General features: G+C 39.3%; 1 protein-coding gene across 5 annotated transcripts in view; it reads right to left on the reverse strand.

The window, feature by feature from the left end:
• Nucleotides 1-22,557, reverse strand: part of CCPG1 (cell cycle progression 1) — a 55,731-nt gene that overhangs the window by 8,117 nt on the left and 25,057 nt on the right. For 3 of the 5 annotated variants that reach the window (XM_063652638.1, XM_054451955.2, XM_054451956.2), the window contains 6 exons: nucleotides 21,762-21,876; nucleotides 14,416-14,492; nucleotides 13,068-13,269; nucleotides 10,337-10,432; nucleotides 7,988-8,239; nucleotides 1,827-1,948 (listed from right to left, as the gene is read on the reverse strand). In XM_063652638.1, the coding sequence (XP_063508708.1) occupies nucleotides 1,827-1,948; nucleotides 7,988-8,239; nucleotides 10,337-10,432; nucleotides 13,068-13,269; nucleotides 14,416-14,492; nucleotides 21,762-21,876 (864 nt within the window). The remainder of the gene's footprint in view (nucleotides 1-1,826; nucleotides 1,949-7,987; nucleotides 8,240-10,336; nucleotides 10,433-13,067; nucleotides 13,270-14,415; nucleotides 14,493-21,761; nucleotides 21,877-22,557) is intronic. The other 2 variants (XM_063652640.1, XM_063652639.1) reach the window with 1 other exon arrangement.

The raw sequence follows: 22,557 nt of genomic DNA on the forward strand, positions 1-22,557 counted from the left end.
GCTCCATCTCAGGGAAAAAAAAAAAAACCCAAACCCAAACCAAACTACAAACTCTCTCTAGAGGTTTATGCATGGTGAGTTTTCCAAAAGCCAATGTTATCCTATGGAACCAGAAAACATTGTGGTGAAGAAGAAAATGGCATCTTCTGATACAGGTAGGAAAAACTGAACTATTTATATTAACTTCAGAAGTACCTCCCTGTGTCTACAGCCATACCACCCTGAATGCGGCCAATCTCCTCTGATGGCAGAAGCTAGGCAGGGTCTGGCCTGGTTAGTACTTGGATGGGAGAAGTACCTCCCTGAAAGATACAATTTAGTTACAAAGTAGTATTTTTGTCTTTTCAAGAAATATAACCTGTAAGGGAAGCATACGAAAATTAAGTGTGAGAATTGAGGGTGGAAAAATGGAGGAAAAAACAATAGCTTACTTTTCTTTCCTTTTCCTTTTTTTTTTTTTTTTTTTTTTTTTGAGACAGTCTTCCTCTGTGGCCCAGGTGGGAGTGCAATAGCGTGATCTCAGCTCACTATAACCTCTGCCTCCCAGATTCAAGCAATTCTTGTGCCTAAGCCTCCCAAAAAGCTGGGATTACAGGTATGTGCCACCACACCCGGCTAATTTTTGTATTTTTAGTAGAGACAAGGTTTCACCATATTGGCCAGGCTGGTCTTGAACTCCTGGGCTCAAGCAATCCACCTACCTTGGCCTCCCAAGGTCACCAACTTTGGGAATTTGGGACGTTGCCACCACACCCAGACATATTTTTCTACCCTGAGTTTCTCTCTACATCCTTCCTAGGAAAAAACTAGATAGGAGACCAGCTATTTTGCTGATCCTCATAAACCCACAGAAGTGTTAGGTAATGATAGAATGGACAGTACAGTCCTGCGAGACGAGATCTAGGTGAGTTATAGGCAGAAAAACATAACATGCTCTCCCTTCCATCAGAATAAAAAAAACAATGGAAAGGAATGGCTATGTCCCCTGATCAAGAGAAGATCTTAGAGAGGCTATAAAACCACAACTCTCCTCTTTCCCTCCTGCCGACTGAAAATGTTTGCTTCGCTATGTGAAAATAATGTTAATAAAAATGTCTATATACACATATAAAATGTCACTTATAAAAGATGTTAACTATAAAATAGCAGTTAGGGATAAGAGTTCTTAAGTCAAATCCTTAGAATCAATTAATTAGCTCTCCCAAACAAAGCAAAACAAAAAAAGGCCATGGCCAGGCATGGTGGCTGACACCTGTAATCCCAGCACTTTAGGAGACTGAGGTGGGTAGACGGAGGTCAGGAGTTCGAGACCAGCGTGGCCAACATAATGAAACCCTGTCTCTACTAAAAATACAAAAAAATTAGCCAGGCATAGTGGCGCGCACCTGTAATCCCAGCTACTTGGGAGGCTGAGGCACAAGAATCGCTTGAACCCAGGAGGTGGAAGTTGCAGCAACCTGAGGTTGCACCACTGCACTCCAGCCTGGGCAACAGAGCAAGACTCCATCTCAAATAAATAAACAATCAAACAAAAACAAACTAGCTCTGCCAGTTGCTACCTTGAGAAAGTCACTTAATTTTTCTAAACCTCTTTTCCACCTATAAAAGTTAGTAATTGCTTAATTCACATGTTGTGAGAATAAGAGAAATACTCTATATGATGCACTCATGACAATGACTAGGACACACTAAGTACCCGTACTCAATTCAACAATGATCAGCATTATTACTGATTTACTAATCTGTACTAATAAGCACAATAAGCTCTAACTAATAAGCAAAACAATTACTAACAATTATTTTAAATATTTGTTAGTGGTACATACCTTATAATCTATAAAAGATCCTTGTTCCTGTTGACACTGGGAAAGATAATCCTTCATATCATTCAATTCATCTTCATGTATCTTTCTGACTAACTGCTGACGCTTCTGAATCTGAATTGTGCCTAAAATAAATATTTTTATTAAGGGTATGTAACAAAAATATTATCATTAAATGTTTTATATATTTTTTAATATTGGTAATTGGTAATCTGCATATAAGCTATGTAATCTTTTGTTGTTGTGTTTTTTTTTTTTGTTTTTTTTTTTTGAGAAGAGTCTTGCTCCATAGCCCAGGCTGGTATGATCTCAGCTCACTGCAACCTCTGCCTCCCTGGTTCAAGCAATTCTCATGACTCAGCTTCCCGAGTGGCTGGGACTACAGGCAAGCGCCACCAGGCCCAACCAATTTTTTATAGAGACAGGGTTTTGCCATGTTGGCCAGGCTGGTCTCAAACTCCTGGCCTCAAGTGATCCACCCACCTTGGCTTCTCAGAGTGCTGGGATTACATGTGTGAGCCACTGTGCCTGGCCATAACCTATGTAATCTTGACAATCATTTCATTCAGAGTATCAGTATTTCACCGTTCTTTAAAAATTCTGATTACATAAATAAAGAATAAGTAACTGAGGCTGGGCACGATGGCTCACGCCTGTAATCCCAGCACGTTGGGAGGCCAAGGCAGGTAGATCATTTGAGGTCAGGAGTTCAAGAGCAGCCTGGCCAACATGGTGAAACCCTGTCTCTACTAAAAATAAAAATAAAATAAAATAAAAAAAGTTAAGTGAAAGCCCATGATCAATCATTCATCAAATGGTGGTGAACGTTAAAGTAATCTAAGTAAGGCCAAGTAGGCTAGTTCTTAAAAACATTTATTTACATATACCCAGGAACATTTAAGCAGTTCACTATCTTTTGTATTAAAACACACAGGCCAGCCCATATGGCTGTAACCAAGAGAACAATTTATGTAATGTTCTTATCTTACTACATTGAAGGCACTCAGCTTTGTTGTTTTGGGGGTTATCTTTTAAGTACAAAAAATGTTTCAGCCTCCCTTAATCAGAGAAATGAACAAACCCTGGTATTTTTTCACAGGTCGTAAGTCAATAAGGAAAAATGAAAACCTTTTTTTTTTTTTTTTAACATTTTGCCTTAAGGATACAACAAAGCCCAGAAAGTACAGCACAGAAAATAACTGGCTAATGGTGATTGTGCACCATTCTCAAGGCCAAATTTGTTAAGAATTCTCCAATGGTTAAATCTATACTGGAGTAGCACTGTCCTTATCCCAACAGGGATAAAAGAATTGGACAGGCACAGTAGCTCACGCCTGTAATCCCAGCACTTTGGGAGGCCAAAGCAGATGGATCACCTGCAGTCAGGAGTTCGAGACCAGCCCGACCAACAGGGAGAAACCCTGTCTCTACTAAAAATACAAAATTAGCCAGGGAGTGGTAGCGCATGCCTGTAATCCCAGCTACTCGGGAGGCTGCGGCAGGAGAATCGCTTGAACCCGGGAGGCAGTGGTTGTGGTGAGCCGAGATCGTACCACTGCACTCCAGCCTGGGCAACAAGAGTGAAACTCCGTCTTTAAAAAAGAATCTTAAACCAACTAGGATTCTTCATATTTTCAACCTAAAAATCAAAATGTTACTTTACTCAGACATGCTGTTCACATGCGTCATGTATGGGGGGAAAAAACCACGAAATCAAAAATAAGGCAAAATGCAGTTAGCAACCTTAACATTATATCTACTGAGTATAGATACTATAGAATTTTACAAAGAAAGGATGCAATGATCACTATTTCTTCCCTTACTGCTATAAAAATTATTTTAAATGTCTTCAATACATCTTGAAAAACACCAAAAACAACTTTTGCCAATTTACAGATAACTGTTACATAGTCTAGCTATGATATTCTGTGTTAGAATTCATTTCCTCTCTTTAGATTTCTCAATTTATAGAAGCATGGCAAGCTTGTTTCAAACTTACTCAGCAGAATCCCAGATTTTTTTCAAATGCTGAAATTTATCTATAGTTCCCAGAGTAATAGAAAACTTCTGCAATTTCTATTTCAAACTGCTGAGAAGATTAATTCCTTTGCCCCCTGGAAAATAATCTAAACCTGTGTTGCGGTCTGAATTCAAGATAGTATAATATAGCATATGCTTGATTACTGTCTTAACGCGGCCTTTTACCGTATTACTGACTCATCACTTGGGGGTTTTTCCTGCACCTTCGGCTGCCTGAAGTCTTATCCTCAAGATACAATCTTTGGCCTAGTCATGTCTACAAATGCTGCCTATTTTACCATGTTGCACCACTGTCAGATTTTGCTATCACTCCTATTAAGAATTCCAAGCTACAGATCTTGTCCTAACTTCTCATCAGAGCTTCTAGCCAACACATCCAGCTGCGTAGGGGGCCTCTTTGTAGGGTGGAAAAAAAAAAAAATCAAACCTCAACACCTGCCCCAAACCAAATTTGTCTAGAACAAATTTGGGTAAAACCAAACCAAACTGTGCTTACCATCTATCATCTGGCAAAACTTCCCCAGTAACCCCAACTCCAAAAGTGAAGCAGCTAGCACATTTCCTACAATTTAATAAACTGCCATTATTTTCCATTATTCCTTCAATGTCCCTTATTCCATTCCCACTGTTATTCCAATTGTCAAGGTCCTCCTCACCAAATATCCGGATTACAGAACTCTTAACTGACTGACTATTCTACATTTTCCAATACCACTTTTTCCACACCAGCAAAAAGTTCCGGCACCTTTTTCTCTAACCTGATAGCAGGTTACTCAATAAATCAAACTTTCCTATCTAGATTCCAAGACGTTTTACAACACACAGTTGACCCTTGAGCAACATGAGTTTGAACTACATGGCAGGATGCAAAATCCAGGTATATGGAGAGGTGACTTTTCATATATGTGAGGTCTGCAGTCAAGGGACTTTAGTATGTATGGATTTTGGTATGGGGGTGCATCCTGGAACCCATCCCTCATGTACACCAAGGGATGACTATAATAGCACCCCACCTATTCCATTATTTCTAAATACCTACACTCTGCTGTAGTCCAAGCAGTCTTTTCACTGCTCCCAAACCCAAGATTACTTCTTCCTCAGGTTATCAGATTCTCTATCACTGGAATGTTCCACCTTCCCTTGAGTCTATCATAAACTATGATTAGACACAACTTAAATCTTACCATCTCCAGGATAATTCAGTAAGTGTATCCTTTGAGCTGTAATTCATTCTGTGCTCTATAACTTAGCATCTAGATATCTTGTTATATAATAGTCTGCCGAAGAGCCAGGTAGTCTATCAATACTTAAAGCAACTCGAGAAGAAGACCAAATCAACTGAACTCCATTGATGATTTGGAATGTTGATAGTCACAAGCAAATGTAAGAATAAGAAAGACTGCTTTCTCACGAAACTTTTTAATAAAACTTCTGGAAGCATTTTCAGAACCAAATACCTGGAGTACACTGCTTCACTATCCTTAGTCATGCTAGCTTTCTCTTCCCTGCAGTATAGATCTGCCAATTCAAATTTGTATGGCACCAGGGCTGGCAAATGAAGAATGATTCAATTAGTAATATGGTATTGTTAAATTATTATAAAGCAGGCCAGGCACGGTGGCTCATACCTATAATCCCAGCACTTTGGGAGGCCGAGGCAGGCGGATCACTTGAGGTCAGGAGTTCGAGACCAACCTGGCCAACAGGGCGAAACCTCGTCTCTTCTAAAAATACAAAAATTAGCCAGGCGTGCTGGCAGACACCTGTAATCCTAGCTACTCGGGAGGCTGAGACAGAAGGATCGCTTGAACCTGGGAGACGGAGGTGGCAGTGAGCCAAGATCGCACCACTGCACTCCAGCCTGGGGAACAGAGGAAAACTCCGTCTCAAAAAAGAAAAAAAGTGGTCTTTTAAGTAGTGACTTGGAAAGTCATTTAGGTTAGGTCTTGTATGTTAATTCAACTAATCTCATTACTATGTAGGCCTACTTCATAATATATTGTCCAGGCTTTTCATAGTCTGAAAAGGCTAATCTGAAGTAAAGGACAATGTTTTATTAATTAACTATTAAGGTAAATTTTACTAATAACCAAAATCCTACATAACAGAGAAGTAACTTCTCATTTTAAAAGCACTCCTGTAAAATTATTTTTCTACAAAATATTCAAAGGTCATGGAAATGGTGAAGTTTTAATGCAATTTGGATTAACACTTTAAATCACTATCCAATTTTTTTTGAAGTAAGAAAAAAAGATTAAGATAAGATCTTCTCCATTGTTACCCTCATGTTTACTTGTGGAGGGAAAATCATACTCAAATACATATTGATTGTTTCAGCTAGATAGTCTATAAAGGTAAATACATATTTCAAATCAAATCTTATTACAACAAATTTCAAGAAAGGATACAAATAATTGTATCTCAGTATTAAATTCAAGCAGGTATCCATCAGAAATCTAAATACATATTTTTATTAATATAAATACAAGAAACACATCTTGCAAGCTCTGACTTTAAACAGGTATTGTCTTCATTAAGTTTATTCTAACATTACGCTATGTTGAATAATACACCTTTTCCACAAATCCACATAGGGTACATGTAATTCTTCAATCTTTGCAATAAGAAATACATTTTTCGAAGGAACTAGCAAAACGAAAAGTTAAGACTGTGGATTATGCAGGCAAAAAAATCTAAAAGTAGTTAATATAAAGCAAGCTAAAATTTGGGAAGTTGACAAGATCTAAGATACTTCCTTTTAAAGTGTCTCTACCCTAAATTCCAATATAGCAAAGAGAGTCAAAGTTCAGGTTTCAAATACTCCAGTCATTGTACAAACACATACCTTAAATAAGAGACTCAGGCCAGGGGCGGTGGCTCATGCCTGTAATCCCAGCACTCTGGGAGGCTGAGGGGGGGTGGATCACCTTAGGTCAAGAGTTCGAGACTGGCTGGGTGTGGTGGCTCACACCTGTAATCTCAACACTTTGGGAGGCCGAGGCGGGTGGATCACAAGGTCAGGAGATTGAGACCAGCCTGGCCAAGATGGTGAAACCCCGTCTCTACTAAAAATACAAAAAAATTAGCTGGGTGTGGTGGCAGGCGCCTGTAGTCCCAGCTACTCAGGAGGCTGAGGCAGGAGAATCACTTGAACCCAGAGGCAGAGGTTGCATTGAGCTGAGGTCGCACCACTGGACTCCAGCCTGGGCGACAGAGTGAGACTCCATCTCAAAAAAAAAAAAGAGTTCGAGACCAGCCTGGCCAACATGGCAAAACCCCGTCTCTACTACAAATACAAAAAAATTAGCCAGGCATGGTGGCAGGTGCCTGTTATCCCAGCTACTCCGGAGGCTGAGGTAGGAGAATTGCTAGAACCCTGGGGGTGGAGTTTGCAGTGAGCTGAGATTGTGCCACTGCACTCCAGCCTGGGCGACAGAGTGGGACTCCGTCTCCAAAAAAAAAGAGATTCAATGGGTGAGGCTCCTAAATGAAAAAGTAAAGTAACACCAGTAGAATACCTTCCTCTTCTCACCCAAAAGGCATTTAAAGGCTTTGAATTGATAAGATAATCAACATATATAAACAGCATCAATCATAATAAAGAGCAAAGTATAAGAATAAAGATGACAAACTCTCAATTCATGTGAATCACAGAACAATGAAAGTTACAAAGTATGATAGTTACATGAAACCTCAAAGTAGAAATAATGAACACTTATTATTTACACATTTCAAATGTAACTATTTCAACTGGGATTTAAATAATCTTCCTAATAAAGTCACACTTCAACTTAGTTTAACTGTGATTCTAAATGTAAATGATTTGCCTCAAGGTAAGCATTTCAGATTTTTAATCTTCCAGTCTTTTAACTTTAAAAGAGTCACAAACATACATGGTTATTATCCTTACATTTCTTAATAACTACTACCTTATTTAAATAAAAAGATTTGTGAAATAGGCAGCACCCAATTCCCGAATGAGAAAACTGAGGCTCAAACAGGCTTCAAGTTTTCAAGGCCATACATTTAATAATGGCATTGAAAACAGATCCCAAGAGTCCTCACTCTTAAGTTCCTCTACACTATCCCATCAGGTTATGTATAACACATTTTTGAATACTTACCATAGAAATGGCCAAATCCCATGCTGACTGCAATCACCAAAGCAAGTATAACACACTTATTGAGACCGCTACTGAACTGACGTTTACTCAACTCCTTAGAAGGTTCAGTTTCTTGTTCAGCAACTAGCCGGTCTTCAGATTCTGAAGTAGAAACAGTCTTCTTCCTAGCACGGCGTCGTCTAAAGGCAGGACTGGGCTGATTACTGGTTTCATCACTACTTGATTCATCATCACTAGGCTGAGATGAAAATACTATTAAGAAAAAAGTTGACATTTAGCTATTCAAAATCTTGGAAAAGCTTTCCCAGTAAAAATTATTTAGAATAATCAATGCCATCCCTTACATGCCTTTCTACATAAGATAGCCAAAAACAAAAACCAAACAACATAAACAAAAACACAGGTTTTCAACTCATCAACATAAAGCCAAAACATAAAGCATTTCAAATGTGATACACAAGAATCTGTTAATCATATTATTTGGTGCTTTGAGAGCCTATCTCTGTTTTTTTATTTAACCCTCCTTGCCTTATAGTTTACACTATTAGAACAATCCTTCATTCGCATAGCCTCAAGTTTCATTGCTGGCCAGGAGCAGTGGCTCACGCCTGTAATCCCAGCACTTTGGGAGGCCGAGGCAGGCAGATCACCTGAGGTCAGGAGTTCGAGATCAGCCTGGCCAACATGGAGAAACCCCTTCTCTACTAAAAATACAAAAATTAGCCGGGCATGGTAGTGCACCTATAGTCCCAGCGACTTGGGAGGCTGAGGCAGGAGAATCACTTGAACCCAGGAGGTGGAGGTTGCAGTGAGCTGAGATCCTGCCACTATACTCCAGACTATACTCTGTCTCAAAAGAAACAAAATTTCATTGCTATTACAGGTATAAACAAGTATTATTTCTGGAAAGAAAAAAAAATACTCTCTGTCTCTTCATTCAGTTTCAAAGAGGTAATTTAAGTGCAACTATTTAAGGAACACAGGGAAGTACACAAGCATTTCCTGTGACTTATAAAGTAAAATAACTACCAAAAGTTTGCTTGGGTGTATCTGGTCCCTAGTTTCATTTCCAACCTAATTAGCCCACAATCAAGGTTCAAAGCACTGTATTTTAACATAGGTTTCCAGAAGTCAGATGAGCCCTTCCCTTCGACTGCCACTCTTACTAGAAGGTTATTAATTTTACCCTCTAGTAAATATGTCAGCATGAGGAAGTGACACAACAGCTATCTCCGATATTAAGGACTATTCTGGTGCTGCTCCTTTATGAAAATAATAGTAGAGAAAAACAAACTAGTGGGGAAAATTTGCACAAGAAATTCCAAGTCCAGCAAACAAATTCCCTTGAAAAAATCACCTTCAGTTTTTTCCAAATGCATAATTTCTTAACACTGTTTCTTACGTCAACAAACTATATGTTGACACAGAAGCTTCAATTACTCAGAAATAATTTCCACAAGCTACTTAGAGGAAAAGCACTAAAAATAAGGATAAAATATGAACTCGAATACAAAGAGCTCTAAAACAACAAACATTCATGCTCCAGAAAAGCAAAAACAGTTCTTCAGAAGACAGGATATCCATGCCACAGGAAAGCTGGTGATTTAGGTTAGGCAATATTTTTCAGAGATGGATCATGGAGTATTCAGTTCACTTTCACACTTACAACAATAAACACAAAGACAGAAGGCACTACTGAAATGAATGAATGTTCCTAATATTTAGTGATACAGATGCCACTGAGAGATCTTTTTGGTCATGACCCTTATGCCCATCATGTTTATCTGGTTATTCTTGATCACTAGTTTTTCAAAGATGCCGTCGCCTCAGGTGTGAGGTTATATTTCTTGGACAAAGAGAAAGAAAGGAAGACTTAAACAAAGCATTACATAATACAAAGGCATTCATGATCATGGTTAGAGTATTTAAGTCAGGCTTTCTGACATAAAATTAAGATAGGTAAATGTAAAAATAAACCATTTGTAAAACTTATTTAAATAATTGTTCAATTCTACATTAACATTACCTTCATTATATATTCTAACAAAACAGCCTAACTCATATTAATATATTCATGTCCTTATCTAATGCTTCCAACTTTTTTAACCCATACATATAATAGCTGAAATATTTTGATTTTTAACTTCTTTTAAAAAAGCTTAATTTGGCCCATAGATGCAAGCAATGCAAAGGCATGCAATAAGCTTGGCCAGCTCCTTTACAAGAGATTCTGAACACCTGTTTAGAGTATCGCGGATGACAACAGTTATCTTTAAAGCACTCGGTAAATAGTAAATGTGACTAGGCACACTCAGCTCTAGAGAAGCTGGTCAGATTTAGTCACACCACCTTGGAAAGCGAGTTGGCTAGGAACATGGTGTTTCAGCTGATCATCCCATCCCCATATGCACTCAGGAATCTTCCACAGCTTCTCCCACCACCTTTCTTTTGTGAATAAACAGGAAAAAAAGATGCATAAAGCTATATTATAAAGATTAAAAAGAAAAAAAAGAATTAAAAATACTTAATTATCACTTAACATTGTTATCCGTACAAAATTAAAATGTAATAACCATGCCTTCTTAAAAACATACACAATACAAACTTCTCTACACTACCAACTTTGCTTTTTGTCAGGGAAGAGAGTTCATAAAGAGGAAGCAGGTAGTGTTCTTAACCCAACAAAACGTACACTGCCACAAGAATGTAAGTCAGGAGAAGAAAAAATTGAAGTTGAAATCCTTAAGGATGAAGAAAGGGAAAGGGAAAAACAAAATTAAGCAATGGCTAGCACAAAATTAACAAACTAAAAGGGAAAAACAAAAACTATCTTTTTTTTTTTTGAGACGGGGTCTCCCTCTATTGCCCAGGCTGGAGTGCTGCAACCTCCACCTCCTGGGTTCAAGAGATACTCCTGCCTCAGCCTCCAGAGTAGCTGGGATTACAGGTGCCTGGCTAAATTTTGTATTTTCAGTAGAGAAGGGTTTTTGCCATGTTGGTCAGTCTGGTCTCAAACTCCTTACCTCAGGTAATCTGCCTGCCTCAGTCCCCCAAAGTGCAGGGATTACAGGCATGAGCCAAAGTGCCCGGCCCCAAAACAAAAACTCTTGGCAACTGGTTTATATGTAGTGTTTTCAGTATAGTCCAAAATTTCGTCTTTAAACATTTGGTTTATTGAAACAATATCTTTAGGAGGAATAACAATGGGTAAAAATACAGTTAATCAAATATTCCTCTTAACTCAGTCCACAAAAATCTCAAGAAGTCAGAATTCAGAAAGAAGATAAATATTAGAAGAATGGGCTTAGAAGTATACAACTTCCTGAAAAAAGTTAATATGTAATTTCTTTCTTTTTTTGAGATGGTGCTGGGATTACAGGCGTGAGCCACCACACCCAGCAACAGTATGTAGTTTCTTTTATGTCTATGTCAGTTTCTTATATATCTGACCATTCTATAATACTCCGGCTTCAATTTGACTTTTCTGGGCCATGAATATTCTCGAATTAAACCAGAGGCAGGAAAGGAAGTGGGGAGGGGGAAACTACCTGAATACAACACAAATCCTGGAATTTAAAAAAAAAAAAAAAAATTTGATGACTAACGAGGGTTCTAAAATCAATTACAATACCTCTCCATAAATAAAGATACTATGAATGTTATTCTAACAAAGCCTGAAGTTTTCCTCTGACCAAGAATGTCACATGAATATTCAAATAGCTGGATAGTGTTTTCACATTCATGTTTATAGGCAAACCACTGATATACTAACTGAAAATAACTTCTCATTAAATAAGATAGCCAAGAATCTCTACCTTTTTTTTTTTTTTTTTTTTTTTGAGACAGGATTCTGCTCTGTCACCCACGTTGGAACGCAGTGAGGCAATCTCAGCTCACTGCAGCCTCAACCTCCCAGGCTCAAGCAATCCTCCCACCTCAGCCTCCCAAGTGGCTGGGACCACAGGCGCACGCCATCATGCCTGGCTTTTTATTATTTGTAGAGATGAGGTCTCGCTATGTTGCCCAGGCTGGTCTCGAAATCCTGGGTTCAGGTAATCCACCTGCCTCAGCTTTACAAAGTGGTGGAATTACTGGCGTGAGCCACTATGCCCGGCCAAGAACCTCTACTTGACATTTTATTAGCTTAAACTGGAATGACAGAAATTCTATTGTCTGATTCTGGTTGGCAAATGCAAATATTAAAGAATGGTAAAATCTAAAAAAATTATCTAAAATAGATATTACCTGTTTCCTGTTTCTCTGTCAAATTAGGAAATTTTTAGAATAACTAGCAGTGTTTCAAGTTGTCTCTGCCATGACTCACCCTTAGTTATAATTGTGGGTTAAAAACTGATATATCCAGGAACTTTATACCTACATACTTATATCACATTAGAAGATGTTATACATACTGCTAAAACTGAGCTGAAGCATAGCAGAAAGAAATCAAGCAACTCACACTTTAATCTCTGAATGAGTCTGTCTGTACAACGGGCATTGATTGCATTAAAAATGTGACTGACACTACTGACATTTTCATAACAGAATCTAAAACAAAAGCTCTGAAGGTCAGGAGCTTTGCAAGACTAGCTGTATTGATAGCACCTTGAACTCTGTTTCGCATATGGTAGGTACTCAATAAATGTTTGTTGCATGATTAATAATTCAATATATCTGAAGAGACTTTAATAACAATTTTCTTTCACTATTTCTATATTACAAAATGTACACTACTGCAAGCAAAGATATTAACATCCCAAATCTCCCACTCTTAAAGATCTAAAAAGCACCAAAAGAATTTTGGAGCATTTGTGATTTTAACAAATCTCACTGGAGCAATTTTGTCTTCTATTTAATGGCAAAAGATGGTTACTGTTACAGTAAAAGATTGCTATGCTCCAGAACAGTCTAGCAAAACACTAGGTATTAATAGATTTCACACACAAAAAATAGTCTTGTCTTGAGTTTTACCCAAACATATACAAAACTAGAGACTAAATTATTAGGGGTAGAAAACAAGCCTTTATATAAAATGTGGTCATACATGTCTTTAAGTCTCTCATCAGTGTATTCTTCTTACCAGTTTCTGGCTGACAGAAAGTATACTGGCTGCTAGAGGAAGAGCCCATGTTAAAGTCTTCTGAACTCTGTGCTTCTTCAACAATGACAACTTCTTGATTTCCAATTTCTTCTAACTTAGGTGGCTCAAGGGTAACAATATCAGAATCATCACTGGCAGTTCCAATATAGATATTGTCTTCGGGTATCTTTTCTTCCTCTGCCTGAAGAATCATAATTTTAGAGATGGTAAATTCAACAATCATTTAAGGGTCTTATATTTTCTTAGAATACAACAGTACTAAGTATTATAGTAATCTGAGTTAAAAGATACGATTCCTACTATTAGTAAAGAATTATGCAATAGCAGGCTCATCATATAGCTTGAGAACACCATCAGATCCCTTGACAACTCTCAGAATTAGATCAGACCACTGCATTCTCCTAGTGGGCTGCAGAAGCTGAGAAGCCCATCTTTGCCCCTCAATAACCACAGCAAAAAGAGTTCATTTCTCTCACGAGTTCCATGGGTCTATTCGAGCACAACTCTATAGTGTGGGAGCCCAAAAAAGACTCACTGAACTTTTCGGGTTATGTACGTAATAAACTTCAACAGCTGTATCTTGTACTGAATGGGTCTGAAGGTGTCCCCAAAAATTTCTATGCTGGAATGTAATCACCAATGTGATAGTACTAAGAAGTGGGACCTTTAGGAGGTGACTGAGTTATAAGGGATCCTCCCCTGGGAATATGATTAAGGTATTTATATAACAGGCTTCATGCACCATCCAGCCTTTTTTTGCTCATCTCCTCTTAAAGATGTAGCAACAAGATGCCATTTGGAAACAAGAGAGCATGCCATCAGCAGACATTGAACTTGTCCACACTTGATCTTAAACTTCCCAGCCTCTATAACTGTGAGAAATAAATTTCTGTTCTTTATAAATCACCCAGTCTCAGGTATTTTGTCAGATCAGTACAAACAGACTAAAACACCATGTAAAATGATCATCTAGCTATCTAGTTTTATACAGAAGTCAAGTAAAACCCCAAAGCGTAAGTCTTAGGTTGTTACCAAATTTTAAAATGAACCACCATTTTAGACATGAAACCTAACAGTTTAATTTTTCAATATAATTAAAGAATGCAATCTACTTCCAAAAAGAATTATATTAGAGGTGAAAAGATAGATCTTTAACACAATACCAATAAAATACTTTGCTTAGATGTCTTCTAAGACATCTAACTTAGAAGTCAAAATTGCTTATAATTCAAAATAGGAATAAAATGCATAAATAGAATTAGAGGCTTTAAATAGTATTCTAAGGATACTATTTAACATATATCCATAGTGTAAAATACAAGTTTACCTCAATTGTTGAGCTGGTTTCCTCCAAAGCTGGATAAGCAGTTTCTTCCATAAGCACTGTGCCATTTTGGCTGCTTTCTGATATAAAGCAAAGATCAATATAATTATTTCTTAATTTAGAACTCTCTGTTGACTTTCTGCAGCCCAACATATAATCTGGGTAGATAAAAATCTCTTCCTAATATGTTAGAGTAGATTTAATGAAATGTCACATACAATTATAGAAGTCACTCCACTGTTGCTAATAAACTTCATTTATTTGAAATTGTCAGGTGATAATTTTGGATAAGAAAATGCAATCATTTAAGATTTTTTTTTTTTTTTTTTTGGAGATGGAGTCTTGCTCTGTTGCCCAGGCTGGAGTGCAGTGGCACTATCTTGGCTCGCTGCAACCTCTGCCTCCTGGGTTCAAGTGATTCTCCTGCCTCAGCCTCTTAAGCAACTGGGATTACAGACATACACCATGGCTAAATTTTTGTATTTCTACTAGAGATGGGGTTTCGCCATGTTGCCCAGGCTGGTCTCGAACTCCTGACCTCAAGCGATCTGCCCACCTTGGCATCCCAAAGTGCTGGGATTACAGGTATGAGCCACCATGCCCAGACACAAGATTTATTAAGAACTCAAATTAAAGCTACCTTGACTAAGTAAATAAAACCTCTACCTTACATCACCAAATTACTTGATCCAGTATGTTCATTAACACCTAATATGAAAAAATCTATTATTAGATACCTAGTGATACATTTCCTGAATTCTTAAAAGTTTATTCGAAGTTTCTAAAGACCATTCTAATGGCTGTCAATGCCTGGTACCGTAAGAATAAAAACCATGGCTTCAAACTATGATTTATGAAAGTATGTATGTATATGTACGTGTGTGTGTGTGTGTGTGTGTGTGTCTAAATGCTTTATAAGAAATCATAAACTACAAAAAACAAGGACTCAGGCTGGGTGCAGTGACTCATACCTGTCACCCTAGCACTTTTGGGAGGCCAAGGCTGGAGGACTGCTTGAGGCTACAAGTTCAAGACTATCCTGGGCAACACAGCAAGACCCTGTCTCTACAAAAATAAAAATTAAAAAATTATTTGGGCATGGTGGTATGTGCCTATAGTCCTAGCTACTCAGAAAGCTGAGGCAGGAGGATTACTTGAGCCTAGGAGTTGAGGCTGCAGTGAGCCATGATCATGCCACTGCACTCCAGCCTGGACAAGAGAGTGTTACCATGTCTCAAAAAAAAGTCAGAGAGAGGGTAGTCCAGGCACAGTGGCTCATGCTTGTAATCCCAGGACTTTGGTAGGCCAATGTGTGAGAATCACTGAAAGCCAGGAGTTCAAAACCAGCCTGGGCAACATAGCGAGACCATTTCTACCAATAATTTTTTTAAAAAAAGAAAGAACTCAAAACACAGAAAAACTAAATGTCACTACAGAAGATATATTTTATAAGAATCTCCTCAAAGAAAATGTGTACAAACAGAATGATGACTTCACAATATATTTTTAATAAAAAAGAACATAAAGGCCGGGCACAGTGGCTCACACCTGTAATCCCAGCAGTTTGGGAGGCCAATGCAGGTGAATCACCTGAGGTCAGGAGTTTGAGACCAGCCTGGCTAAAATGGTGAAACCCCATTTCTACTAAAAAATACAAAAAATACAGGCGTGGTGGTGCACGCCTGTAATCCCAGCTACTCAAGAGGCTGAGGCAGGAGAATTGCTTGAACCCGGGAGGTGAAGGTTGCAGTGAGCCAAGATCACACCATTGCACTACAGCTTGGGCAACAAGAGTGAAACTCTGTCTTAAAAAAAAAAGAAAGAACATAAAATATTAAGAAAAGTTAAAAATAATATAACATATAAATTTATGAGCAAAGTACACCAAATATCAACAGTAATTATTTCTAGATAAAAGAATTATAGACCATTTTAAATTTCTTTTGTTTACTATTTTTTTTCCCCTATCATGAACATGCATTTCTTTTCGTTTTTTTTTTTTTGAGACAGAGTCCCCCTCTGTCTCCCAGGCTGGAGTGCAGTGGTGCCACCTCGGCTCACTGCAAGCTCTGCCTCCCGGGTTTACGCCATTCTCCTGCCTCAGCCTCCCAAGTAGCTGGGACTACAGGCGCCCGCCACCACACCCGGCTAATTTTTTGTATTTTTAGTACAGATGGGGTTTCACCGTGTTAGCTAGGATGGTCTTGATCTCCTGACCCCGTGATCCACCCGCCTCAGCCACCCAAAGTGCTGGGATTATAGGCATGAGCCACCGCGCCCAGTCGATCATGCATTTCTTATGTAATTTAAGTCCTGCAAAGAACAGGGAAAAAAAAATATTTTTCAGCATTATATACCCCCAACAGAAAATTAATTAATTTAGAGGTAAGATTCCGCCACAGTACTCGGCTGGGGAGCTGGGGCCAGGCGCGGTGACTCATGCCTGTAATCCCAGCACTTTCAGAGGCTGAGGCAGGCAGACCACGAGGTCAGGAGTTCAAGACCAGCCTGACCAACAAAGTGAAATCCCGTCGCTATTAAAAATACATAAAAAATGGCCAGGCGCAGTGGCTCACACCTGTAATCTCAGCACTGTGGGAAGCCGAGGTGGGCAGACCACGAGGTCAGGAGATCAAGACCATCCTGGCTAACACAGTGAAACCCCGTCTCTACTAAAAATACAAAAAATTAGCCAGGCGTGGTGGCGGGCCCCTGTAGTCCCAGCTACTTGGGAGGCTGAGGCAGAAGAATGGCGTGAACCCGGGAGGCGGAGCTTGCAGTGAGCCGAGATCGTGCCACTGCACTCCAGCCTGGGCCACAGAGCAAGACCCCATCTCAAAAAACAAACAAAAAAAAACCCAAAAAAATTAGGCCGGGCACAGTGGCTCATGATTGTAATCACAGCACTTTGGGAGGCCGAGGCAGACTGATCAGGAGGTCAGGAGTTTGAGACCAGAGTGGTCAACATGGTGAAACCCCGTCTCTACTAAAAATGCAAAAAAAAAAAAAAATAGCTGGGCGTGGTGGCAGGCACCTGTAATCCAAGCTACACAGGAGGCTGAGGCTTGAACCAGGGAGGCGGAGGTTGCAGTGAGCTGCGATCATCGCGCGACTGCACTCCAGCCTGGGCAACAGTGCGAGACTCTGTCTCAGAAAAAAAAGAAAATTTTCTTTAACATATGCAAGTAAATGCATTTCTTGGAAGAAACTGTCCATAGCTTTCAGATTCTCAAAAGGATCTCTGACACACAAAAGATGAGAATCACTTTTCAAATGAGAGTAGTAATCAATGTGTAGGCTTAAAAAAGTTAACAGGTATAATCTCTTCATTTCTGGCCTTGACACATCCACTTTTTTCTCCTGAGGGGAAATGTTCTGTATGCATTTTACTGTAATCTTTTTAAAAAGTTAATGAAGTAATTTAAATATGAACATAAGTGTATACAGTAATTGTTCAGGAGTCCTATTTCTCTATATAAATAATGTATGCATCAAATCCCATGGGAAGTATACACAATACAGATGCAATACAGTAGTCAAATTCCATTTTACCAGATTGGAACCAGAGTACAGGCATATCTCAGATATCTGCAAGTTCAGTTCAAACCAATGTAATAAAGCAAGTCACATGAATTTTTTGGTTTCCCTGTCCATGTAAAAGTTAGGTTTACACTATGCTGTAATCTATTAAGTGTGCAATAACATCATGTCTAAAAAAACTGTACATATCTTAATTTTAAAATACATTATTGCTAAAAAGTGCTAGTGATCATCTGAGCCTTCAGTGAATCGTAGTATTTTTGCTGGTGGAGGGACTTACTTCAAAGGTGATGGCTGCTGACTGACCACTGTGGTAGCTGCTGAAGGGTGGAGTAGCTGGGGCAATTTCTTAAAGTATGACAACATTGAAGTTTCCCACATGGATTGACTCTTCTTTCATGAAAGATTTCTCTGTAGCATGCAATGCTGTTTGATAGCACTTTGCCCACAATAGAACAACTTTCAAAATTGGAGTCAATCTTCTCAAACCCTGCCACTGCTTTATTAACTAAGTTTGTGTAATATTCTAAATCCTTTGTTGTCATTTCAATAATATTCACAGCATCTTCACCAAGAGTAGATTGCATCTCAAGAAACTACTTTCTTTGCTCATCCATAAGAAGCAACTCCTCGTCTGTTCAAGTTTATCATGAGATTACAGCAATTGGATCACATTTTCAGGATCCACTTCTTTTTATTTTTTTTTTTGAGACGGAGTCTCGCTCTGTTGCCCAGGCTAGAGTGCAGTGGCGCAATCTTGGCTCACTGCAAGCTCCGCCTCCCAGGTTCACGCCATTCTCCTGCCTCAGCCTCCCAAGTAGCTGGGACTACAGGCGCCTGCCACCATGCCCAGCTAATTGTTTGTATTTTTAGTAGAGATGGGATTTCACCATGTTAGCCAGGATGGTCTCCATCTCCTGACCTCGTGATCCGCCCACCTCGGTCTCCCAAAGTGCTGGGATTACAGGCATGAGCCACTGCACCCGGCCAGGATCCACTTCTAATTCTAATCCTCTTGCTACTTCTACCACATCTGCAGTTCCTTCCTCCATTAAAGTCTTGAACCACTCAAAGTCATGAAGGTTGAAATCAACTTCTTCCAAACTCCTGTTAATGTTGATATTTTGACCTTTTCCCACAAATCACAATTGTTCTTAAAGGCATCTAGAATGGTGAATCCTTTCCTGAAGATTTTCAGTTTACACACATCGCCCAGATCCATCAGAACAATCACTATCTATAGCAGCTACAGCCTTACAAAATGTATTTATTAAATAATACAACCTGAAAGTCAAAACTACTCTGATCCATGGACTACAGACTGGATGTTGTGTTAGCAGGAAACAAAGCAACATGAATCTCCTTGTACATCTCCATCAGAGCCCTTGGGTGATTGACCAGGTATTGCTATACAATGTCTAGTATTTTGAAAGGAATCTTTTTGTTCTGAGCAGCAGGTCTCAACACTGAGCTTAAAATATTCAGTAAACCATGTTGTAAACACATGGCTGTCACCTAGGCTTTGTAATTCCATTTACAGAGCACAGGCAGAGTAGATGTAGCATATTTTTTAAGGGTCCTAGGATTTCTCAAGGCATGGTAAGTGAACACTGGCTTCAACTTAAAGTCACCAGCTACATTTGCCTCTAACAAGAAAGTGAGCTTGTTCTTTGAAGCCTAGAAGCAGATATTGACTTCTCTGTAGTTAGGAAAGTCCTAGATGGCATCTTCTTCCAACAGAAAGCTGTGTCATCTACACTGAAAATCTGCTGGTTGGGGTAGCCACCTTCATCCATTATCTCAGTTAGATCTCCTGGATAACCTGGTGCACCTTCTACATCAGCACTTGCTACTTCAACTTGCACTTTTATGTTACGGACATAGCTTCTTTCCTTAAACCTCATGAACCAACCTCAGCTAGCTTCAGCCTTTCTTTCTACAGCTTCTTAACCACTCTTAGCCTTCATAGACTTGAAGCAAGTTAGGAAAGACTTGTTCTGGATTAGGCTATGGCTTAAGGGAATTTTGTGGCTGGTTCAATCTTCTACCAAGACCACTAAAACTTTCTCCATGTCAACAATAAGGCTATATGGCTTCCTTATCATTCACGTGTTCACTAAGAAGGACTTTTAATTTCCTTCAAGAACTTTTCCTTTGCATTCACAACTTGGCTAACTATCTGGCCCAAGAGACTTAGCTTTCAACTTAGCTTTTGACATGTCTTCCTCAAATAAACTTAATCATTTCTAGCTTTTGATTTGAAGTGAGAGACACACAACTCTTCCTTTCACCTGAACACCTGGAGGCCACTGTAGGGTTATTAATTGGCCTGATTTCAATATTGTTGTTGTCTCCAGGAACAGGGAGGCCCAAGGAGAGGGAGAGAGATGGGGGAATGGCAAGTCAGTAGAGCAGTCAGAACACACACATTTATTAAGTTCACTGTCTTTCATAGGCACGGTTCATGGTGTCCCAAAGGAATTACAATAGTAACATCAAAGATCCCTGACCACAGATCACCATAACAGATATAATAATAATGAAAAAGTTTGAAATATGACAATTACAGACCAGGCGCAGTGGCTCACGCCTGTAATCCCAGCACTTTGGGAAGCTGACACAGATGGATCACCTGAGGTCAGGAGTTTGAGACCAGGCTAACCAACATGATGAAACTCCGTCTCTATTAAAAACACAAAATTAGCTGGGCACAGTGGCGCATGCCTGTAATCCCAGCTAAGAGGCTGAGGCAGGAGGATCACTTGAACCCAAGAGGCAGAGGCTGCAGTGAGCCAAGATCATACCATTGCACTCCAGCATGGGAAACAAGAGCGAAACTCCACCAATTCAATTCAATTCAATATAATAAAATAAAAATAAATGAAATATTATAATTATAAAAATGAGACACAGAGACATGAAGTGAGCATATGCTATTGGAAAAATGGCATTAATAGACTTGCTCAACACAGGGTTGCCACAAACTTTCAATTTGTAAAAAATGTAGTATCTGCGAAGTACAATAAAACAAAGCAGAATAAAATGAGAGGCATGTCCGTAACTCCATCAACATGATAATAACTGGAAAAGAGGTAAGTAAATCTCTTGTGATCAATGAATAATTTTTTTCTTAACTTTAATAATGACAAGTAAATACAAACTACCAAACAAATGACAAGGAAATAGAAACTACCAAACAAATTCACGTTAAACCATGAAACACTTTTTTGGTCACTGGTTACCTATGTAGCAACAAAGTGTATCTGAAAGCCCAAAAATATACTACAGCTGCAAATAAACCCCTGGGGCAGGCTGACAACTCCGGGTTCTGTGAGCCTTCACCAAATCCACACTGAAGTTTCTTTTTGTTGGTTTTTTTTTTTTTTTTTTTTTTTTTAAATGGAGTCTCGCTCTGTCGCTCAGGCTGGAGTGCAGTGGCACAATCTCCGCTCACTGCAAACTCCGCCTCCCAGGTTCAAGCGAGTCTCCTGCCTCACCTTCTGAGTAGCTGGGATTACAGGCGCCTGCCAATACACCCGGCTAATTTTTTGTATTTTTAGTAGAGACAGGGTTTCACCATGTTGGCCAGGCTGCTCTTGAACTCCTGACCTCAAATGATCCACCCACCTCAGCCTCCCAAAGTGCTGGGATTACAGGTGTGAGCCACCGTGCCCAACCTACACTGAAGTTCTAATCCTCCAATGATGACTCAGATTAGCCAGAAAGGCCACCCACCTGGAAAGAAGGCAAGACTCATAATATCATTCATATATCCTATTAAAAAAAAATCAGATTTGTGAACAACTTACCTCCTTGCTCTAACTGCAATGCTTGAAGTTCCTCTTGCTCTAAAGATGAACATTCTGGAGCGGGCTCACAGCTGTTAGTGGGAGTCACAGAATTCAACATTTCTATATCTGACCCCTAAGGAAAAGTGATAATCTTTCAGTTATTTGCCTATTAGCTCCTCAAAGCTAGATTTGACTACATGTAAATGCTTCTTCCATTATTAAAAGACTCAGATGCTGCCATACTCCAAAGGAACAGTATCTAATCAGACAAGCTTTTGTTCAATTTAGTCCACAAAGGCCTATGGCAGGAAAACGGCACAATGGAGTCTCAGGTTTAAATTCTAAGTCATGTCAGCCCAAAAGTGGAATGCTCTATTTTATGAGCTCAAGCAATAAATTTGAATTCCAGAGAATAAGGGTCTAAATTTGGTTATTTCTATCATAATTTATTTCTACTTAACATTTATGGAACTACTCTAGACAAGGCACTTTGCTAGATGCTGTGGGATATAAAAAATTCAAATCTGGCTGGGTGCGGTGGCTCACGCCTGTAATCCCAGCACTTTGGGAGGCTGAGGCCGGTGGATCATGAGGTCAGGAGATCGAGACCATCCTGGCTAACATGGTGAAACCCGTCTCTACTAAAAATACAAAAAATTAGCCAGGTGTGGTGGCGGGCCCCTGTAGTCCCAGCTACTTGGGAGGCTGAGGCAGGAGAATGGCGTGAACCCGGGAGGCAGAGCTTGCAGTGAGCCAAGATCGTGCCACTGCACTCCAGCCTGGGCCATAGAGCGAGACTCCGTCTCAAAAAAAA

The sequence above is a fragment of the Pongo pygmaeus genome, chromosome 16, assembly GCF_028885625.2.
Source record: "Pongo pygmaeus isolate AG05252 chromosome 16, NHGRI_mPonPyg2-v2.0_pri, whole genome shotgun sequence".
NCBI lineage: Eukaryota > Metazoa > Chordata > Mammalia > Primates > Hominidae > Pongo > Pongo pygmaeus.